Source organism: Nannospalax galili, unplaced genomic scaffold (genome assembly GCF_000622305.1).
Source record: "Nannospalax galili isolate Female #2095 unplaced genomic scaffold, S.galili_v1.0 scaffold1428, whole genome shotgun sequence".
NCBI classification, from domain to species: domain Eukaryota; kingdom Metazoa; phylum Chordata; class Mammalia; order Rodentia; family Spalacidae; genus Nannospalax; species Nannospalax galili.
In genome coordinates, this window is record NW_008358817.1 from 772,834 (window position 1) to 794,682 (window position 21,849).

The 21,849-nt window shown below is 40.8% G+C and overlaps 1 protein-coding gene across 1 annotated transcript in view; it reads left to right on the forward strand.

Annotated features, from left to right (window-relative positions):
- Positions 1–21,849, forward strand: part of Maco1 (macoilin 1) — an 81,349-nt gene that overhangs the window by 15,876 nt on the left and 43,624 nt on the right. Inside the window, exons 2-4 of the mRNA XM_008822299.2 lie at positions 9,861–10,002; positions 11,824–11,950; positions 20,026–20,149. Coding sequence (XP_008820521.1) covers positions 9,861–10,002; positions 11,824–11,950; positions 20,026–20,149 — 393 coding nt within the window. The remainder of the gene's footprint in view (positions 1–9,860; positions 10,003–11,823; positions 11,951–20,025; positions 20,150–21,849) is intronic.

A 21,849-nucleotide genomic window follows, 5' to 3' on the forward strand; every position in this document is an offset into this window, starting at 1 on the left:
TTCCTTCCTTCCTTCCTTTTTGGGGGGGGGTGTTTTTTTTTTTAAAGATTTATTTTTATTTTACATGTTTTGCCTGCATGTATATATGTGTGCACTGCCCATGGAGGCCTGAAGAAGGCTTTGGATCTTCTGGCACTGGAGTTACAGATGGTCGTTAGCCGTCCTGTTGGTGCTAGGAACCGAACCCTCCCAGATCCCTCACAAGAGCAGCCAGTGCTCTTAACCACTGAACCGTCTCTCTAGTCTCTCTTCCTCTTTTTATGAAGCCACCAGCTTTCAAGAGGGCCTCACCCTGATGTCTGTAATCCCAATTACCTCTCAAAGGCTCCACCTCCAACTACCATCAATATATGAATTTAAAGATTAAATTTCAACATGATTTCAGAGGAACCATTCAAATAAAATGATGTCATGATACCAATGTCTCTCAAATTTTACTATATGCACAAATGATCAAGGAATCTGGTTAAAATGTAGGCCTAGATTAAATAGGTCTGGAATGGCCCTGAAATTCTGCATTTCCAAAAAGCTTATGTGATACTGATACAGTTGTGCTGCAGACTATACTTTGAATAGCAAGACTACAATTATTGTTGACCAGTGTGACTTAAAACCAATCAGGTAAAGGGGCTGGAGGAATATTCCAGAAGTACTTGATAACAGAGAAGATAAAATGGTTTGGTGTGGGAAGTGTGCCACATTCTGAATGTGAAAGGTGGTGATTTATAATTGCCATTACCAAGAGGACAGGAAAGCTGGCTGCTGCCATAGCCAGTGAGATATTCTGCACTTAATGTCTATGCTGAGAACCAAGTGAAATAAATGGTCATTAGTCTGCCTAGGGAAAAGCTCAGGTCCTGAGGATCGATGGCCATTCTGTGGTAATTACCTATGCTCTAGAACATGGTCTAGGTGACAAGCAGCTAGTGACACTGGAGAGAAGGTACATTTCACAACTTCTTACTACCCTTAGACAAAGGGTATTGCTAAATGGATTCAGGTAAAAAATGGTTCTACATGACACCGGTAGGAATAATATGAACATTTTTGTAGTGAATATCTCCTTGGAAAGATTTACCACGGCAAAGTCAAATAATTGCATGTGTGCGTGCATGCGTGCATGCGTGTGTGAGTGTGTGTTTTGGTCTTTTTGAGATAGGGTCTCCCTAGCCTGAAACTCTCTGTGTAGAAAGAACAAGCTGGCCTTTAATTCACAGAGATCCACCTGCCTCTGCCTCCCGAGTGCTGGAATTAAAGGCAAGTACCACCATACCTGGCTTAGATATTTTTTTCTTAGTATCATCAGCATTCAGAATAGAAGCATACAGTGCTAACAAAAATGTTACAATTTCCTAAACATAGCGGCACACACTTTCAACTTCAGCACTTGGGATGCAGAGGCAGGTAGAGTTCTGTGAGTTCTGGGCCAGCCAGGGCTGCATAGTGAGACCCTGTGTGGTTCCCCCCACTCCCAAAAAGGATCTTTTTTGCAGGCTTTAAATTTTATTCAAGATATTTTATAACTGTAACCCTAGTTTTTTTGGATCAGAAAATCAAAATAACATCAAGCTAACTATAAGTCACATAAAAGTGTATTTAACTGTATTTTCTTTTCCTTTTTGGTCTTTTTGAGACAGGGTCTCCCTGTAGCCCCAGATGTTCTGGAACTCACTATGTAGACCAGGCTGGCCTTGAACTCACAGAAATCCGCTTGCCTCTGCCTCTTGAGTGCTGGGACAAAAGGTGTACACCACCACGCCTGGCCCTTAATTGTATTTTCTTTATGGTTTAAAAGAGATATTTGGAAATATCCTTGGGATATCATCTCCTGATTTCATAAAATCTCAGCACCTTCTGATGGAAGACCAGAGGTTAGCTAGGGTGGTGTTTCTTCTGATGAGTGGTCTTATAGATGTCTGTCTTTTCTTTTTTGTACATGTACCTACAGAAGGATATGATGGTGATTTAGTGATACAGAGGCTAAGTGAATACTGACTCGGCCAGCTTGCTTAAACTTTCTAAAACTCTGTAAGGCTGAAGCAACTCCTTAGAATTCAAGGTTGTGCCTAGAGAAAATCAGCTTTGTTAGTTAGCTTTGAAAATGAATAGTCAGTCATAAAGACCATTTTTGTATTGTCTTAGGTGTAAGTGATTAGGGTACTAAAAATTATCCAGCAGGCTGCCTTTCTTTGGAGAGTGCTGACTGCTGGAATGGAGTGTTGCTGGCTCAACTGGGATCCTGCCCTGCCTTGAGTGCCTTCTGGACAGAGAGCAGTTGGTAGTACTATTTCTTTTCCACCTGGGAGTAATGACTTTACTCATTCAGCCACATTCCAGGGACAGCTCCAGAGAGGATTACTCTCTTAGGCTGGATATATAGCTCAGTTATTAGGGTGTTTACCTCTCATGAGTGATCCCCAGATGCCATACACTGGGCATGGTGACATATGCCTGTGATTCTAGCACTTGGCATTTGAGGCAGAGCAGGATCATTCTTGGCCACATGATGAATTTGAGGCTAGCCTCAGATACATGCGACGTTGTCTCAAAGAAACCAAAAGCAGAGCTTGAGAGAGGGCTTAGTGGTTAAGGGCTTTTGCATAGGATCTGAGTTCAGTTCCCAACACCCACATTGAGTGGTTCACAGCTCCTGCTCCAGCTGATCCTACATCCTCCTCTGGCTTCAAGAGTTACTTACACATATGTGGCATTCACATACACAGACTCACAGACACACATAAGTAAAAATAAGCCATTTAAAAAAATATGACTGGAGAGATGGCTCAGTAATTGAGAGTACATACTTGTTTTCCCAGAGTTTGATTCCCAGCACCCACGTCAGGTGGCTCACAACTGCCTATAACTTCAGCTACAAGGGATCCAGTACCTTCTTTTGGCTTCCATGGACACTGCACTTACATGTACATGCACTTTTAAAAATAAAACACAAAATCTTAACCAATTAAGAAAAACCTTTTTTCTGTATTGAAAGATAGGGAGGAGAGTTGGAACCAGAGTTCAGTATAGATTCAAATGGTCATGTGATAGATGGCTAGACAGGAAAGAAATATGGTAAGGATGAGAATAGGCAAATCTAAAAGTTTGGATGTAGCATTCTCGTGAGTCTTTTTGGGGACAAGTGTACATTTCTCTTGGGTGATAGGTAGGAGTGCATGTTTGGGTCACCATACCTAGTATATGTTTAAGGAACTGGTGAGCCATTGTGGACATGCTAAAGTTTACATAATACATAAATATATTTTTATGCCTCTGTGTGTGTGTGTGTGTGTGTGTGATGCTGGGGATGGAGCCCAAGGCCTTCTGTGTGCTATACAAGTGCCTTACTATTGAGCTATACCTCTACCCCTCCAGCTAGCCCCATGCCATTTTTTAAGATTTTGTTTTGGGGCTGGAGACATGGCTCAGCAGTTAAGAACACTGGTTGTTCTTGCAGAAGACCCAGGTTCGAATCTCAGCACCCACATGGCAGCTGCCCGTAACTCCAGTCCCAGGGGATCCGACAGCCTCTTCTGACTCCTGTGCCTGAAGAGGCCAGAAAAGGGTGTCTGATCCCCTCAAACTGGAGTTAAGGACAGGTATTAGCCGCCCAGTGGGTGCTGGAAACTGAACCTGAGTCCTCTTTGCAAGATTAAGTCGTCTTTGCAAGAGAAGGCAGTGCTCTTAACTCCTGAGCCATCTCTCTAGCCCTCCACACCACTCCCATGCCTTTTTTTTTTTTTTTGGTAGGGTCTCCCTAACCCCAGTTCCCCTGGAACTTTACTATCTAGACCAGGCTGGCCTCAGTCTCACAGAAATCAGCCTGCCTCTGCCTCCCTAGTGCTAGTGTTAAAGGTGTGCTTTACCACACCTGGAGTCCCATGCCATTTGTATGCCTTTATTTTATTTGTTATTTTTATTTTATATGTATGAATGTATTGCCTGCATGTATGTGAGTGCACCCGTGTCGTGCAATCCATGGAGGTCAGAAGAAGGCTTCAGATTCCCCTGGAACTGGAGTTAAGGATGGTTCGTAGCCACCATGTGGGTGCTGGGAATCGAACCCGAGTCCTCTGCAAGAGCAGTCAGTGCTCTTAACCACTGAGCCATCTCTCCAGCCCTATTTTTAGGCCTTTAAAACATGGCCAAGAGGCTGGCTTTCCTTCTTTAGTGCCTAGAAGCAGTTCTGACCAGCAGGAAATTTTCTTTGAGCTTTAAAGTCAAGCAACTTGGAAATCTAGTTTTAAACTTTATTTGTGGGGCTGGAGAGATGGCTCAGCGGTTAAGAACACTGGCTATTCTTGCAGAAGACCTGGGTTTGAATCCTAGCACCCACATGGCAGCTAACAGCTATCCGTAGCTCCAGTTCTAGGGGATCCAACAGCCTCTTCTGTCCTTCACTGGCATTGCATGACACAGGTACGCTTACCTACATGCAGGAAATACATGCATACACATAAAAATAAATAAAATATTTAAAAAAACCCAAAACTTTATTTGTAATCCTAAATGCCTGCATGACTCAGTTGTTCCTTCTAACGAAAAGTACATTGCCCTCCACAGTTCATTGTGGCTTTAAGGAGAAAATGAGATGGGGCTTAGAATGGGACTGAGCTGTTAGCTTTGGGTTCCTTGATCAGATCTCTTAGAAATGTATTACCAAGCCGGGCATGGTGGCACATGCCTTTAATCCCAGCACTCAGGAGGCAGAGGCAGGCGGATCTCTGTGAGTTCAAAGCCAGCCTGGTCTACATAGTGAGTTCCAGGACAGCTGGGGCTACAGGGAGACCCTGTCTCAAAAAGACAAAAAAAAAAAGAAATGTATTACCAAACTCACAGATGTTCTAAGCATTAATGTTAGAAGTTAGCCCTAGATGGCAAATTAGGTGTCATCATAAAAACTCATCAAAGGCCTTGTGTGCCTGTTCTTGATATCTTCTACTTGTGTGGCTTCCAAGGGCACAGAGAAAATTGCTAAGCTGGATTCTGCTTTTGTCCTCCTCAAAGCCTATGCACATGGTCTTTTTGTACCTTACTGAAATATATTTCTAAATTATTGTTGCCGGGCGTGGTGGCACACACCTTTAATCCCAGCACTTGGGAGGCAGAGACAGGTGGATCTCTGTGAGTTCAAGGCCAGCCTGGTCTACATAGTGAGTTCCAGGACAGCTGGGGCTACAGGGAGGCCCTGTCTCAAAAAGACCAAAAAAAAAAAAAAAAAAAAAAATCTTGATTTGTGCTGGAAGTATTAGCAACTTACTGGTAGAACTGCTGATATGATATGGTAATACATATTTATCATATACAAGGCAATGGGTTTAACACCTAGCACCAAGAAAACAAAATCTTGATTTTGTTGGTATTTATTTATTTGACCAGCCAAGTTGATTACATCCATATCAAAATGTTTGCATTGCAGAATACCACTTGAGACTAGCCCAGGTCAAAGTGAGCAATGTACTTTTCATTAGAAGGAACAACTGAGTCATGCAGGCATTTAGGATTAAGAATTAGGTATTTCCAAACTATATTTTAGAAAGCCTTTAAAAATTAAAATTATGCTGGGCAGAGGCAGGAGGATCTCTGTGAGTTCCAGGCCAACTGGAGCTACAGGAGACCCTGCATCAAAAAAAATTTTTTTTGAATTATGGGGCTGGAGAAATGGCTTAGTGATTAAGAGCAATGACTGCCCTTGCAGAGGACCAGGGTTTGATCCCCAGCACCCACATGACAGCTAACAACCGTCCCCAGCTCCAGTTCCAGGGAAATCTGACATCCTCCTCTGACCTTCACAGGCATTGCCCAACATGGGTGCACTTACATACATGCAGCCAGTGCACTCATATACATAAAAAATTAAAATTATTACTATTTGAGGGTGTGGATGCTTGCATACCAGTGGTCAGAGGACACTTTAGGAGTCTGTTCTTCCGCTGCAGAACTCAGGTCTTCAGGGCTTCCCTGGTAAGGCTTTATACCTGCTGTGCCATCTCCTTGGCCTAAGCTTTTTTTTGTTGTTGTTTTTTTAACAATCTTGGAAATTTTTTAAATTATGGGCTTATTGGAAGACAACTAACTTCTCTATTTCTACATTTAGTGTTTTGTTTGTAGCATTTAGCCTCAGGAAAAGCATCCCCCCCCCCCCCTGGATAGGGAAGGGAGGCTAAATATGATTAAAAATTATTGTATGAAGCCGGGCGTGGTGGCACACGCCTTTAGTCCTAGCACTCGGGAGGCAGAGGCAGGCGGATCTCTGTGAGTTCAAAGCCAGCCTGGTCTACGTAGTAAGTTCCAGGACAGCTGGGGCTACAGGGAGACCCTGTCTCAAAAAGACAAAAAAAAAAAGGCAAGCAGCTATTGTGGTGATAAAATATCTTTTATCCCTGGAGGCTTAGAGCCTTGTGATTTGCTATGAATTGCACTCATCTAAGTAGTGCTAGAGAACTACCAGAAACAGCCAGTGTGAGGAGTGGGCCACTTGCCTCTAGAACTTTCCTGCTGGTACTTTCATTCATTTTTGTTCCTAGGCAACCACTCATCTGCTCACTCTAGGTGAGTTAATAGTTCTGGGAATTTTATTTAAATAGCATCATATGTTATGTGTGTTTTTGTCTAGCTTTTGGGAGGATAATTCTGAGTTTTTACCATGTGGCTTATATCAGTTGTAGTGGATAGACATACTAAAAATTGGTTATGCTTTCATACATTAATTTATCTATGGTATGCATGCAGCTGGTTGCTATCATCAAAACAGTTGGTGCTAACATTCCCATGTGTGTCTTTGTGGAGGCAAGTGTGCATTTCTCTTGGATAATACCTAGGAGTGCATGTCAGGGTCACAGGGCCACTCTTTGTATAAGAGACTAGGGAGCCATTGCCGACAGAGTCATCAGATTGCATTCCGTACACAGTATGTAAGTTCAGCAAATTTACATTTCACCAATACTCTTGTGTGGTTAGTTTTAAATTTTTAAAACTTTAAGATAAGATTTTTCTGGGTAGCTCAGGCTGGATTGGAGCTGCTGTGTAGCCCAGGCTGGCTTTAAATCCCTTTTTTTTTTTTTTTTTGGTCTTTTTTTGAGACAGGGTCTCCATGTAGCCCCCAGCTGGCCTGGAACTCACTCTGTAGACCAGGCTGGCCTTGAACTCACAGAGATCTGCTTGCCTCTGCCTCCCAAATGCTGAATTAAAGGCATGCGCTACCATGCCTGGCTTAAGCTCTTTTTTATAAAGTATTTACACTTACTTAGTGTGTGTGAGTGTTTGGCTTGCATGTTTATAAGTGCACGTATGTGTGCAATGCCCATTGGAGGCCAGAAGAGGGTGTTGGTTCCTGTTGCTAAAATTCCTTGGGGAGGCGGTTAGTCCCTTAGTCCCAAGTACAAACCAAGATACAGTTGCACAAAACTGTACTCAGAGTTTATTGTGATTACTTACAGAGCAATGGGTATGAGTTTACTTAGAGGAATGTGGGTGTTCCTCCCTGAAGTTCACACCAGAAAGCCTTCTCACAAGGATGGATAATGGCTTTTCCATGGCCACACAAAATGGTGAGAGATCCTCCTCTAGTCTTCCCCAGTCTGTGTACTCTAGCCTCTCTCCCAGGCCACGTGCAATTAGGGCCAAATTGTTCATCATTAGGTTGGGAGGTGTGGCTGGACTCTCATTCTCTCTGCCTCTCCTTCCATGGGAAGAGGGGGTTATGACAATCAACAAACCCAGCCATGAACATCTTAGGCAGGTACAGCTGAACTCAGGAAGATGGCATCTGTCTGTCAGAGAGTAACAGGTCCTCAGGAACTGGAGCTAAAAACCATTGTTAGCAGTTAGTGCCCTTAACCATTGAGCCATCCCTTTAGCCCCTGGTTTTAAACTCTTGATCTTTCTTCCTCACTTTCCCTGTGCTGGAATTCTAGGTGTGTGCCGCCATACCTGGTTTAGAGAATCTTTTTTCATAGCTAAATCTGGCCTGCACTGGAATTGACATGATTAGGAATATAGAAATAGAGGTTTATTACTGGCTTTTATTATTCATCATGCAACTAATGAACTGGAAAATGGAGTTTCAGATTATATAAAAAATAATTTTATCTCTATTTTTACCTTATTTTGAGCCTAGTACAGTATCATTTGTGTGCTAAGTGGTTTGTCTTTGTGTCTGTTTAATATAAATCTAGAGGGAACTAGGCACACAGTGCTACATCTCAGCCCCCCAGAAGGCCTGGATGTTTCCAGACCTTTTTGCATTTTGGTGGTGGTGTGTGTGTGTGTGTATTTTTTGTTTTTTTATTTTTTACTGAATTTTTGTGATTTTCATACAATAATTTGATTTAGATCCCTTCCCCTTGCCTCCTCCCTGTATTACCCCACCACCCAATTTAATGTATTCTATTCTATATATATGTATATATGTATATATGTGTGTATATATATATGGGTTTCTCTGTCAATCATCATCTGTTGCATAAGGAAACTAATCTGGTGAGAGTTGAGGAGATCCATTAATCTATAGGTGTAACACTAAGTCATTAAAAATCAGTTTAATATGATAATTATTTAGTAGAAAACTAGTATTAGGTTCTCCCTTTTGTCCTGTGTAGCCTCAGGATCCTAAGCCTGATATCAGTGTCAGGTATAGGCTCCATCCTAGAAAGTGTACCTTAAATCCAACTAAAGAGTGGTTGGTTACTCCCATGCCACTATTGCACCAGTGGGTATATTTTGCCAGGCCAGTTGTCGTAGTTCAGAATTCACAACTGGGTAAGGAAGGCGATTAATTTTTCCTTCCCATAATTTGCATACACCTTCCAACACTATGAATGCTGGCCAGTAGAGATGAGGCTCTGAAGTCAACACCAGCTTGATTTCTCCTTGTTTGTTCTACAACTCATATATGTAGTGTCTTTAGCAATAGGGGCTTATCATCCAGTTCTGATGGGTAACCAAGTGCAGGGGCAGTGGCCAGAATTGCTTGAGGGTCTTTGGGACCCCTGATCAACAGCTTCTAGAGAAGAAGTCCATTTCTGGCATTGAGGGTTTTGTTTTGTTTTGTTTTGTTTTGTATGAGCCTATGATGTGTAGAAAGGGTAGTACCCTAGGACAACTTCATGTAATGTTAACTGTGTAGTCCTGTCTGGTCTGGAACTTACAGATATCTACCTGCCTCAGCCTCCCAAGTGCTGGGATTAAAGGTGTGTCATCACCAAATATGGTTCCTTTAACAGACTTATTTTTTTTTTTGCCTTCACAGGTCTTGGTGTAGTGACTGTTATCTGTCCCCTAAGTTAGTTTTGGTAGTGACAGGCTTCAGCTTTGGCATATTTTGGGTAGTCATTTACATATTGTTTGGTCAGTGCAGTTGAATGCTGTATAGAGAAGCAAATGGAGAAGAGAAAAAAGGCTGGAATTCTTGAAGCATGATGGAGGTGCGCAGCAAGAATTTCAAAGACTCAAGCAGATGCGGAGGGTGGGGAGAGGCAGTACTTTGAAGCCTTTCAAACATGACATTTTCTTCTAATGAAGAACAGCTTGAAAGCTATAATTTTGGGAGTGTTGCAGTATTTTAAAGCCAGACACTTAGCACATTTTTGAAATAGTGGCAAGATTTTAGTGTTTTTTTTTCCCTCCGTCTTAAATGGAACTAAGCATTTTTGGGCATCATCTTACCTTGATAGTTGTGAATCTCAGAGAGAACTCGAGCCTTTTCTAATCCAGAAAATCTACAGTGGCATCTCTTTTTGTGCTTTGCCTCCATTGTGTCTGTGGTAAATGAAGTTATTTTTGAGTCTACTTTAAACAGAAACAGTGCAATCCTATTTCTGATTCTCAGATAACCTTGAATTCTTTATTTTTATGTTTTGCAGTACATTCTTATACCTGAAGTTCCTGGTGGTGTGGGCACTTGTCCTCTTGGCAGACTTTGTCCTGGAGTTCCGATTCGAATACCTGTGGCCATTCTGGCTTTTCATCAGGAGCGTCTATGATTCCTTCAGATATCAGGGACTGGTATGTCTCTCATGCACACTCTCCAGCTCTGAGGGGTTTAATTACCCTTCTAACATACAGTGGGTTTTTTTCTTTTTCTTTTTTTTTATTTTGAGACAGGGTCTTACTATGTAGCCCTGGCCTGCCTGTCTCCCTAGTCCTGGGATTAAAGATTGCACCACCACAACTGGCCACAAGTATTAGGAATACTTACGTCCTTGTGCTGGGATCACTGAGTTTGAGGCCATCCTAGTCCACATAGAGAGTTCTAGACTAGCTAGAGCCACACAGTGAAACCCTGTTTCAAAAATATAAATAAATAAATAAAATTTTAAAAAATTAGAGCAATGATTCTCAGACTTTGTTCTCAAAACTCCTTTTATACTCAAAAATTATTATTTTTGGTTTTGTTTTGAGACAGGGTCTCACCATGTAGCACTGCCTAGAACTTTCTATATAGATCAGACTGGCCTCAAACTCACAGAAATCTTCCTGCTTCTGCCTCCCAAGTGCTGAGATTAAAGGTGTGTATCACCATGCCCAGCCTATTCTTAAAAATTCTTGAAGACTCTAAAGAGCTTTTGTTAATGTGAGTTACATGTATCCATATTTTCTATATTAGAAAACAGCAATAAATTAAATACATATTTATTAATTCACTGAGAACAATAAGCTCATTACATGTCAGTACAGGTCACATTTTAAAGTAAAAACAACTACTTTCCCAAAAAAATGGCTTTATTTTTGCAGATCTCACTGGTGTTTGAAAGGATCTCAAAGACCCTCCAGAAATCTCTAGGCCACAATTTTTTTTTTCTGTCTTTTTGAGACAGGGTCTCCCTGTAGCCCCAGCTGGCCTGGAACTCACTATGTAGACCAGGCTGGCCTTGAACTTGCAGAGATCCGCCTGCCTCTGCCTCCTGAATGCTGGGATTAAAGGGGTGTGCCACCACGCTTGGCTTAGGCCACACTTTTTAAACTAGGCCTGGGCATTAGAGCAACGGCATTGGCCTGGGTTCAGTCTTTGACTTAATGTTATTTCTGTTGTGTCCCATAACCATATTTGACAAATCATTCTCCAATCCAGGCCTGGTGCTTTGGTCAGAGAAAATCTGTGCTTCCAAAAGATGACTTCAAACTTGGGTCTTATTGGTAATAGTGGTGTCCAGAGAAAGACAATGTTGTTACTGTTACTATCAGCATATCTTTTGCCAATATTTTGGTTTATCTGCATTCCAATAAGCCTCTTCTTTCAGAATAAAGTTCTTGAGGAATGGTTTATGAGGGTGCAGAAGGCTTTTCTATGTTACAATTTTTTAAGAAATTTATTTTTATTTTACATGTATAAATGTTTTTCTTGCATATATGTAAGTGCACCATGTGCATGCAATGCCCATGGAGGCCAAAAGAAGGTGTTTGATTTCCCTGGAACTGGAGTTAGCCATGTGGATGCTGAGAACCAGACTCAGGTTCTCTGCAAGAGTAACCAGTGCTTTTAACCACTGGCTACCTCTACACCATCACCCTTTAAATTTTTTTTTTTTCCTGTGTGTGTTAAAATTTTTGTTCATTTAGGTAAACTGCCTGTAGTAATCCCAGAGGGCTTACTATGTTCAAACCTCACATTTGTTCTGGTCCAGTTTTTCATGGTTTAAGCACTATGAATAATACTAGTCTTTAATGTTGAGTTAGCTATTGCTTTTTATATGGTATATTTTAAATATTTAAGATTTCCTCCTGTTAACTTGCTCTGTATTCAGTAATTTTGTTCAACAAGCTTTTAATAACCTGTGTTTGAAATAACAAGTTCTAAAGAGTGTTTTGTTTTGTTTTTCTCTTTAGGCCTTTTCAGTATTTTTTGTTTGTGTAGCGTTCACATCAAACATAATATGTCTGCTCTTCATTCCCATACAATGGCTTTTTTTTGCTGCTAGCACATACGTGTGGGTTCAGTACGTATGGCACACAGGTAAGTCTTAATGATTTCTTGGACAGAAATTTCAGATTCAAAATTTCAAAATATGGTGGATTCTTTGAATAAATTATTTAGAATTGACATTTTAAAGTTGCCTTTAACTAATACATTGTAACATACTTGTTATGTATGTGTTGTTTTTGTTACTGAGATAGAGTCTTAACATGTAGTCCTGGCTGGTCTGGAATTCCCTGGGTAGACCAGGCCAACTTAGAACTTGCAGTGATCTTCTTCTCATAGCCCCACCTGGCATGGAACTTGCTACATAGACCTAGCTGGCCTTGAAGTCACAGAGATCTAGCTGCCTCTACCTCTCAAGTGCTAGGATTAAAGACATACGCCACCACCTTTGGTTTATGATATGCTTTTATGCATGGATTTTTTTTCCACTATTGGAATTTAAAGTCCAAAGCTTTATGATTTGATATCTTCATTGTAGGCGTTTCAGTTGCAACTATTATTGTAAGAAGACCAATGTTTTTTTTTGGGGGGGGGGTCCTTTTTTTTTTTTTTTTTTTGTCTGTCTGAGACAGGGTCTCCCTGTAGCCCCAGCTGTGTAGACGTGTAGAGCAGGCTGGCTTCGAACTCACAGAGATCCTCTGCCTCTACCTCCTAAGTGCTGGGATTAAAGGCTGCACCACCATGCCTGGCACAAGATACCAATTTTTTGGTGGGGGCGCTTTTTGAGACTGGGTACCTCCCTGTAGCACCAGCTGTCCTAGAACTCACTATGTAGACCAGGCTGGCCTTGAACTCACAGAGATCTGCCTGCGTCTGCCTCCCAATTTTTTAAAACGTTGAATTTCTTTCTGTTTAGGAATACTTGGAAACAGCTGTATGCCAAATAAGAAAATATGTTCATGGGGCTGGAGAGATGGCTCAGTGGTTAAGAGCTCTGACTGCTCTTGCAGAGGACTTGGGTTCGATTCCCAGCACCCATGTGGAGGCTGTGAACCGTCCTTAACCCCAGTTCCAGGGGAATCTGAAGCCCTCTTCTGACCTCCACGGCATTGCACGACACGGGTGCGCTCATTTAAATGCAGGCAATACACTCATATACATAAAATAAAAATATTATATCAAAAGTTTAAGAAAATATGTTCACAGCAATTCAGTATTGAAAGGAGTGGAGTGTCAGAGGTCATTTGGGTGGACCTGTGATTTGACACACAAATCTATAGTGTCCCTACTGCTTAGTGGTTCTCCCAGAGTTGGAAACTCACAATGACATAAATGTGTCTGCCACTCCTGTTCTATGAGTCTTTTTGGCTATATATCAGAAAAGTTGTTCTCTATACTGAGCTGCAGGTGTCCTGGCTACACTTTTAACCCACAATGACTTAGCAGTTTAGGGTTCAGTGATTCTTAGTGGATCCAAAAAGGGTTTATCCAGAAACGCTTATAGAAATAGATAAAACTTGGCCTTAAAGTTTCAGGGGGCCTTTAGATCATCCCTTCAAACCAAAGTACTAAACCTTCTATAGAACCTCTTGGAATGAGTGGACTCTACAGCTGCCATTTCTTTTATGATCTGAAGACCTTGTCATATCCTCTTTTTAAAAATATTTAATTTGGGGGCTAGAGAGATGACTCAGTGGTTAAGAACACTGACTGCTCTTGCAGAGGACCCAGGTTCAGTTCCTAGCACCTACATGGCAGCTAACAACTGTCCATAACTCCAGTTCTAGGGGATTGGATGCCCTCTTCTGACCTCCTTGGTCATTGTACAACATGGGTGTACTTATACACATGCAAACAATACTCATATACATAAAATTAAAAAATTTTAAAAATATTTTATTTTTTAAATAAAATAAATTTTATTTATTTTTTATATGTATGAGTATTACCTGCATGTGTGTAAGTGCACCCGTGTTGTGCAGCGCTTGAGGAAGTCAGATCCCTTGGAACTGGAGTTAGAGACTGTTGCTAACCTCCATGTGGCTGCTGGGAATCGAACCTGGGTCCCTTGCAAGAGCAGCCAGTGCTCTTAACCACTGAGCTATTTCTCCAGCCTGTCATATCCCTTTTTTTATTGTTGTTTGGTTTGGGTTTTTGGAGACAGGGTCTCACTAAGTAGCTGTGGCTGTCCTTGGAACTCTCTATGTAGACCAGACTGGCCTTAAACTCACAGAAATTTGTCTGCCTCCAAAGTGATGGGATTAAAGGTGTGTGTCACCACACCTGGCTCTAAAGTCTTTTCTGGAGACAAAAATATCTCTGATTTCACTATCTTTACCTTGTATGGCATTTTAGTATTCTTTTCACCTTAGTCTCTTAGTTCTGGATACTATATTTCAGGGACACTGTAACTAGAGTAGAGCTACACAGACACTTCCCTTCTTTGAGTTATATGACTTTTGTTTGTTTGTTTGTTTGTTAAAAAAAAGATCTTTTTTTTTTTTTCGTCTTTATTGAGATAGGCTCTCCTTGTAGCCCCAGCTGTTCTGGAACTCAGTATGTAGACCAGGCTGGCCTTGAATTCACAAAGGTGCACCTGCCTCTGCCTCCCAAGTGCTGGGATTAAAGGCGTGCTCCACCACGCCTGGTCCTAAAAAAGATCTTTTAATTATATTTATTTATTATGTGTATGTTGGTGACTCCCAAAATAGTCATGCCACTATGGCACCAGTGGATACATCTTGTCTGGCAGGTTTGTATTGTAGTTTGCAGAATCCAGCACTGAATAAGACCACTGATTTCTTTTTGCTGCCAGAAGTCTGCATAGCACTTTCTAGCACTATGAAAGCTAGCTAGTAGGGACAGAGTTTCCTGATCAGTTCAAGATTTATTGGTCCTGCAACCAAAGTGTATGGTTTCTTCCGCAATAGGGTCTTACCATCTAGTTATGGTGGTCAACCAAAAGCAATGGAGTTATATGACTTTTTACACTAAGATAGGTGAGATCTTTTGACAGCTTCAGCCCACTGTGAAAGCTGAAGTGACATGGGATGGAATGAGAATTGGCTCTCAGAGTCGTGCTTGTCTGCGGAGCTCTATGAAACTTGATTCTTAGGCCCAGCTCCAAGCTGTAGGTAGGGTTTTGACTGCTGAGAGAGCACCAAATGAGAAAAGCTTTCTGGAGCAGTGTTCATCTCTTTGCAACGCTGCTGGTCAGTGTAGAAGACTCAGTTGAACCCTGCCATTCCAAGTTCCCACTTTGAACATGGTTTTCTCCATATTTAGCACTCTTTTGTGTCTGATTTGATTTATAAGCAACTGTGAATGTTTGTTCATAGACTGTTCTCTAAAGACATTTTTCTTTGAACCAATTTTTGCTTGTATTTCCTACTCCTGAGTCATTTGTAACTCATCCCTGTTCCAGGTCTCAGTTTCCTCAGTGTCACATGAAGGTGAAATAATTAAACGTCTGAGAAAGGCTTTAGCTCAAATGTGCTGGGACTCTGCTGAGCCATGGTGATCTCCCTGGTTTCTTCAGTGTTGTTTTTGTGGGGGGAAAACTAACCATGTAACTCCTGATGGAACCTGCAGGAATCGCCAGGCAGCAGCATGGGGCATCATGAAGTGACACCCTGGGCTCAGAGATACATAGAGGAATAGCTAAGCTGGGAAATACGTTTGAATTTGGAACAGTTAATGTGGAAACAAACTAAATACTGTGTTTTTATTGACCCTGGTAAATAGGGTCTAATTTTTTTTCTAATTGTTAAAATTTAAAGTTCTTCACAATTAAGAATGGTTGATAGCCGGGTGTGGTGGCATGCACCTTTAATCCCAGCCCGAGGGAGGCAGAGGCAGGTGGATCTCTGCAAGATCAAGGCTACCCTGCTTCACATTGTGACTTCCAGGTCAGCTGTGACTAGAGAGATCCTGTTGAAAAACAACCAACAACAACAACAAAGAATGGTTGATAAAGGCTAGAAAGGTAGCTCAGTGGGATCCCGGAATCCACATGGTGGAAGGATAAAACCACTTTTTGCAAATTGTACTCTGACCTCCACATAAATGCTATGGCATGTGTGTTCATGTATACGTGCACCCACATACCTACACACAAATAAATGTATAAATAAATGTTTAAAAAAGAATGCTTGATAAAATTATATAGAGTCAAAAAAGGATGATGTTATGTCATAAACTGTTGGTGGTGGTAGTTTATGAGACAGGGTCTCATGATCTCAGACTAGCCTCAGATTTATCACGTAGCTAAAGACCTTGAACTCTTGACCCTCCTTCCTCCCACGTGTTAGGATTGTAAGTGTATGTCACTATGCCCAACTATTATATCATAAACTTTTTTTCTTGCTGTTAAAAGCCAGGATGCAAAACTAACTTTACAGCATGATATTAAAAATGTTTTCAGTGCTTACAGAGAACCCAGTTTAGTTCCCAGCACCCACATGGCAGCTAACAAGGGTCTGTAACTGCATCTGACCTCCTTGGGCATTACACGACACATGTGCATTTACATACATGCAGGCAGTACACTCACACACATAAAAAATAATAAAATGCTGGGCATGGTGGTACACGCCTTTAATCCCAGCACCTGGGAGGCAGAGGCAGGCAGATCTCTGTGAGTTAATTAATTAAAAAATGTTTTCAGTGTAGTTTTATTTACTTAGTAGACGTAGAAATACAGGTGTTTTAGCTGAGTGTTGTGGCTAAACAATCCCAGCACTTGGGATCTCTGTGAGGATCCTGTGAGTTCAAGGCCAGACTTGTCTCTATAGCAAATCCAAGCCAGCTAGGGCTACAGAGAAACCCTGTCTCAAGAAAGACAAAAAAATAAAAATAAAAAAATAAATACAGATGTTTTGTCTGAATTTTCATATTTTTTCTATAAAATGCTTATGTTTGGGGCTGGAGAGACGGTGTAGCAGTTAAGAGCTGACTGCTCTTGCAGAGGACCCAGGTTTGATTCCCAGCACCCACATGGCGGCTGTGAACCATCCTTAACTCCAGTTCCAGGGGAATCTGACGCCCTCTTCTGACCTCCATGGCATTGCACTACACGGGTGTACTCACATTACATGCAGGCAGTACATAAAATAAAAATAATAAAATTTTTTTTTTTTTTTTTGGTCTTTTTGAGACAGGGTCTCCCTGTAGCCCCAGCTGTCCTGGAACTCTATATAGACCAGGCTGGCCTTGAACTCACAGAGATCCACCTGCCTCTGCCTCCTGAGTGCTGGGATTAAAGGTGTGTGCCACCACCCCCAGCTAATAAAGTATTTTTTAAAATGCTTATGTTTATTATAAATTAACACAGGAAGTAGGAAATGTACATTTAAAAAAGATTTATTTATTTATTTGTGTGTGTGTGTGTGTATGTGTCTGGGTGAGTTTATATGCACCACATGTGTGCAAGTGCCCTCAGGAACCAGAGGAGGATGTTAGATCCCCTGGAACTGGAGTCACAGGTGATGGTGAACCACCCAATAGTGGGTAGAGTTGCTGGGAATCAAACTTGGGTCTTCTGTAAGAGCAGCAAAAGCACTTAACTGCTAAGCCTTCTTTTCAGCTCCAAGAAATACAAATTTTTGAAATGATTTTGGAAATGTAATTGTGAAAATACCTATTTTTGGTGTGTTAGATCTATAAGAGTGATGAGGTCATCAGCTGCCTTCACAGAGATTCCAGGGTAAACTTAGCTCAGGGACTAGGCATGAGGGTATTGGGCCTTCCTTAAAAGCAGACTTAGTGCTATCTCTGTGAACTTGGGCCCAGTATACTTAACTTTTAGACTTCATTTTTCTTGTCAACAAGTTGGAGGGTTAGGCTAGACCTTTGTGGAAAGATCTTACAGTTTTTCTTTAGTTCCATCCTTCAGTTCCGTAGCACAAAGCCTCTGAATGACTGACTTTTCTTTCTGGACCACGTGGCGAATGTCATCCACGTCCACAAATACCCCATTACTAATGTCCTAATGTAGATGAATACAGCATGTAGATCTGATTAGAGGACCCAGTGAAAATTTCCCAGTATTTGCATCTATCTTATTCTGTTGCAAATGGCATTTTCCTCACTGATAATTGTTTTTAATGACAAGAAGAGTATGAGCATCTCGTTTGGGAAATAAACATTTTCAAGTGGCGCTTACGTGTTCAAAAACACTTTTTTCCTACAGTTGATTCATCTTAAGAGTATCGGTCCATAGTAGTACAAATCTTCATTCTTTGAAAAACCTTCAACATATTTTATTATGTCAATTTATTTTTTAAGATATTTATTATTTTTATTTTATGTGTATGAGTGTATTGCCTGCATGTATGTAAGTGTACCTGTTTTGTGCGGTGGCCAAGGAGGTCAGAAGAGGATGTATTAAATAAACAGTATCCTGGGCTGGAAGTGGTGGCGCACGCCTTTTATGCTAGCGCTCGGGAGGCAGAGGCAGGCGGATATCTGTGAGCTCAAGGCCAGCCTGGTCTACATAGTGCATTCCAGATTAGCTGGGGCTACAGGGAGACCCTATCTCAAAAACAAACAAACAAGAATGTGATATATTCTATTATATTTCTGTAGGGTAGAAATATAGAAGTGGAATTCCTGGGTTAAAAGCATGTTTTCTACAGTGTGGTGGTGCATGCATTTAATCCCAGCACTTGGGAGCTGGAGGATCTTTATGACTTTCAGGCCAGCCGAGGCTGTACAGTGAGATCCTGTCTTTAAAAAAAAGTACAGGTATTTTAAATGTAACTATACTGCCAAATTATCTTCCAAAAAATTGCCACAATTTATATTATTGTCAAGTTTGAGAATAAAACTTTTCCTGTGTTCTCCCTACACTATTATCTATCTTAAATATATATATTTATTATTAATGGGTTAAGTTAGGAACCTGAGTGTTTCAGTTCCATTTTCCTTATAAAGTTGAGCATTCTTCATTTTTTTAACCATATTTTTTTTCCTTATTTAAAATTTTCAATTGTATGTGTATGTGTGTGCCTGAGTGTGGGTTTGCACATGTGAATACAGTGCCCATGGAGGCCAGAAGAGTGTTGGGTCCCCTGGAATCAAATTACAGGCAGTTGTAAGCTGCCTGATGTCATGTCTGGGAATTGAACTCTGAGTCTTCTGAAAGAGCAATATACATGCTCTTAACCTCTAAGCCATCTCTATATGCCTCAGTATTTCTTTCCATGACTTACAGATCTTCTTCATTTCGCTTTTATTTTTTTATTTTTATTTTATGTGTATTTGTGTATTGCTTGCATGTGTATGAGTGCACCCATGTCGTGCAATGTCCACGGAGGTCAGAAGAGGCTGTCAGATCCCCTGGGACTGGAGTTGCAGACGGTTGTTAGCTGCCATGTGGCTGCTGGGATTCGAACCCAGGTCCTCTGCAAGAACAACCAGAGTTTTTAACCGCTGAGCTATCTCTCCAGCCCCCCTCTTTTATTTATTTATTTTTTTGAGGGGGTGGAGCTGTGTTTGAACCCATGGCCTTGAACTTGCTGAGAAGGTGTTCTGCCAATGTGCAACCCTCTATGGTTTTGTTTTTGTTTGTTTGATCAGAATCGCACTATTTTGAAGCTGGCCACAAGTCCTGGTTTTAAGCCATTCCTCTGCCTCAGTGTCCCAAGTGCTGGGATTACAAGCAGGCACACAGTATAATCTCCAACTTTAGTTGTCTTTTTTTTTTATTGATTTGTAGGAGCTGTTTGTATTTCAAGATTATGAATCTTTATTGTTGTTGATTTGTTTTTGAGACAAAGTCTCACTCTAGCCCCAGCCAGCCTACAACTTAATATATAGACCAGGCTGGCCTTGTTCTCATAGGGATCCACCTGCCTCTGCCTCCCAAGTGCCAGGATTAAAGGCATGTATCACCACACCCAGCAAGATTATGAATCTTTCATTTGACATGCATTCTGAATGTTTTCTGCCAGACTATTTGCCTTTTATTTTGTTTATTTTTATTTTTGTCAGTGATTCTGTGGAATTTTTTGTCATAGAAAAGCTTTCAGTTTGGAACAAATTGCTTTTTAGTTTAGTTGAAAATCCTAATGAAAGTTACTATCTTTGACTGAATCCCCTGAACAACCCGTTTGTCAGTGTCAGTTAATGTATCATTGATGCCTGTCTCTCTGCTTGCTTTCCTACAGAAAGGGGAGTCTGTTTGCCTACAGTGTCCCTCTGGATACTCTTTGTTTATATTGAAGCAGCAATTAGATTTAAAGATCTTAAAAATTTTCATGTTGACCTTTGTCGTCCATTTGCTGCTCACTGGTGAGTATTGTCCCATTCTCAATCTATAATTCATTTCAGTGTAGACTGATTCAGTTCAGCTGAATCCAGCAGGCAGTGCAACCTAGAAGCCCTTTTCAGACAAATCCTGTTGGAGTTCTTATCCTCGTTTCTAAGCTTCAGCTGTCTTACCTATCTCCTAGGGTTATGGAAAAGAGGAAATGGGGTGATATAGATAGTGTTTAAGTTAATGCCAAGCACATAGGTGCCTGATAAGTGAGTTTGATGATTCCAATAAGTCTTAAGCTATGCCTGTTTCATAAAACTTAAGGAACTTAGAGCTTCCTTTGCCTGTTTATAGGTAAAAAGAGTATTTCTTATGAAATTAAGTGAATATTGAAATATATTTCATTTAAAATTACCTGAAACCATTTTGAAAATGAGATTGATTTCTGTTTATATTTATTATGGAAATCACCACTCCTTGTGTTTATTATCTTAAACACCCATTTTTTGCTAATTTTATGGCAAATCACAAAATAAACAGGAATTATTTCCATTGTTTTTAGTGTTTTCACAAACAAGTGAATTAGATAAACCTGCCCTTTATTAAAACTTGCCCCTTTAAATTTGTAGTGAGGCCACATTTAGACTAATTACAAGTTGATACATTTTAATGTTAATGAAGCTTAATATAGGTTTGACAGTGTTTGTAGAAGCTTTGAAATAGCAGTAGACAGTCTGATGCGTTGAATGAAAATATTTTTGCTTTCTGTCTCAGAGATTAGAGTTATAACACCTGGCTTAACTTGGAAGCAAAACTCAAATGATATTTGATATTTACTTAAGTGATTTTGGAATTTCTGTGACAGAGTGTTTAATGAATTAATTTTCCATAAATAGCTGGTGACATTACTCCTAGGGCAACAAGATTGATGTAATGTAATCACCTGAATTTGACTCTGCCTTCTAATATTAAAAATTAAATAATGCCCCTTGAATTTTAATACTTAGCACATTTACTTGTGGATACCTATACAAATCTTCTACCTTTCAGTTCTTCTTTTTAAAAAATTGTTTGTGCTGGGCATTGTGATGCACGCCTTTAATCCCAGCACTCGGGAGGCAGAGGCAGGTGGATTTCTGTGAGTTCAAGGCCAGCCTGGTCTACATAGTGAGTTCCAGGACAGCTGGGGCTACTGGGAGACCCTGTCTCAAAAAGACAAAAAAAAAAAAAACCCAAACAAATAAATTGTTTGAGAATGTCACACCCGAATCTAATGTGTTTTGATCAAATCTGCCCCCTCCCTTCCCTGAAGCTCCTATTAACCCTCCTCTACTTTTTCCTCCCAACTTCATGTACTCTTTTTTAAAAATACTTTATTATTTTTTAATTTTATGTGTATGAGTATATTGCCTGCATGTAAGTAAGTGCAACCATGTTGAGCAATGCCTGCAGAGGTCAGAAGAGTGTGTCAGATCCCCTGGAACTTGAGTTATGGAGGATGGTTGTTAGCGAACCCAGGTCCTCTGCAAGAACAGCCAGTGCTGTGCTCTTAACCACTGAGCCAATTCTCCAGCCCCCATGTAGTCTTTTTTTAAATCCACTGAGTCAGCAGGGTGTGGTGGCACACACCTTTAATCCTAGCATTTGGGAGGTAGAGGCAGGTGAATCTGAGTTCAAGTCCAGCCTGGGGCTACAGGCAGACCCTGTCTCAAAAAGACCAAAAAAAAAAAAAAAA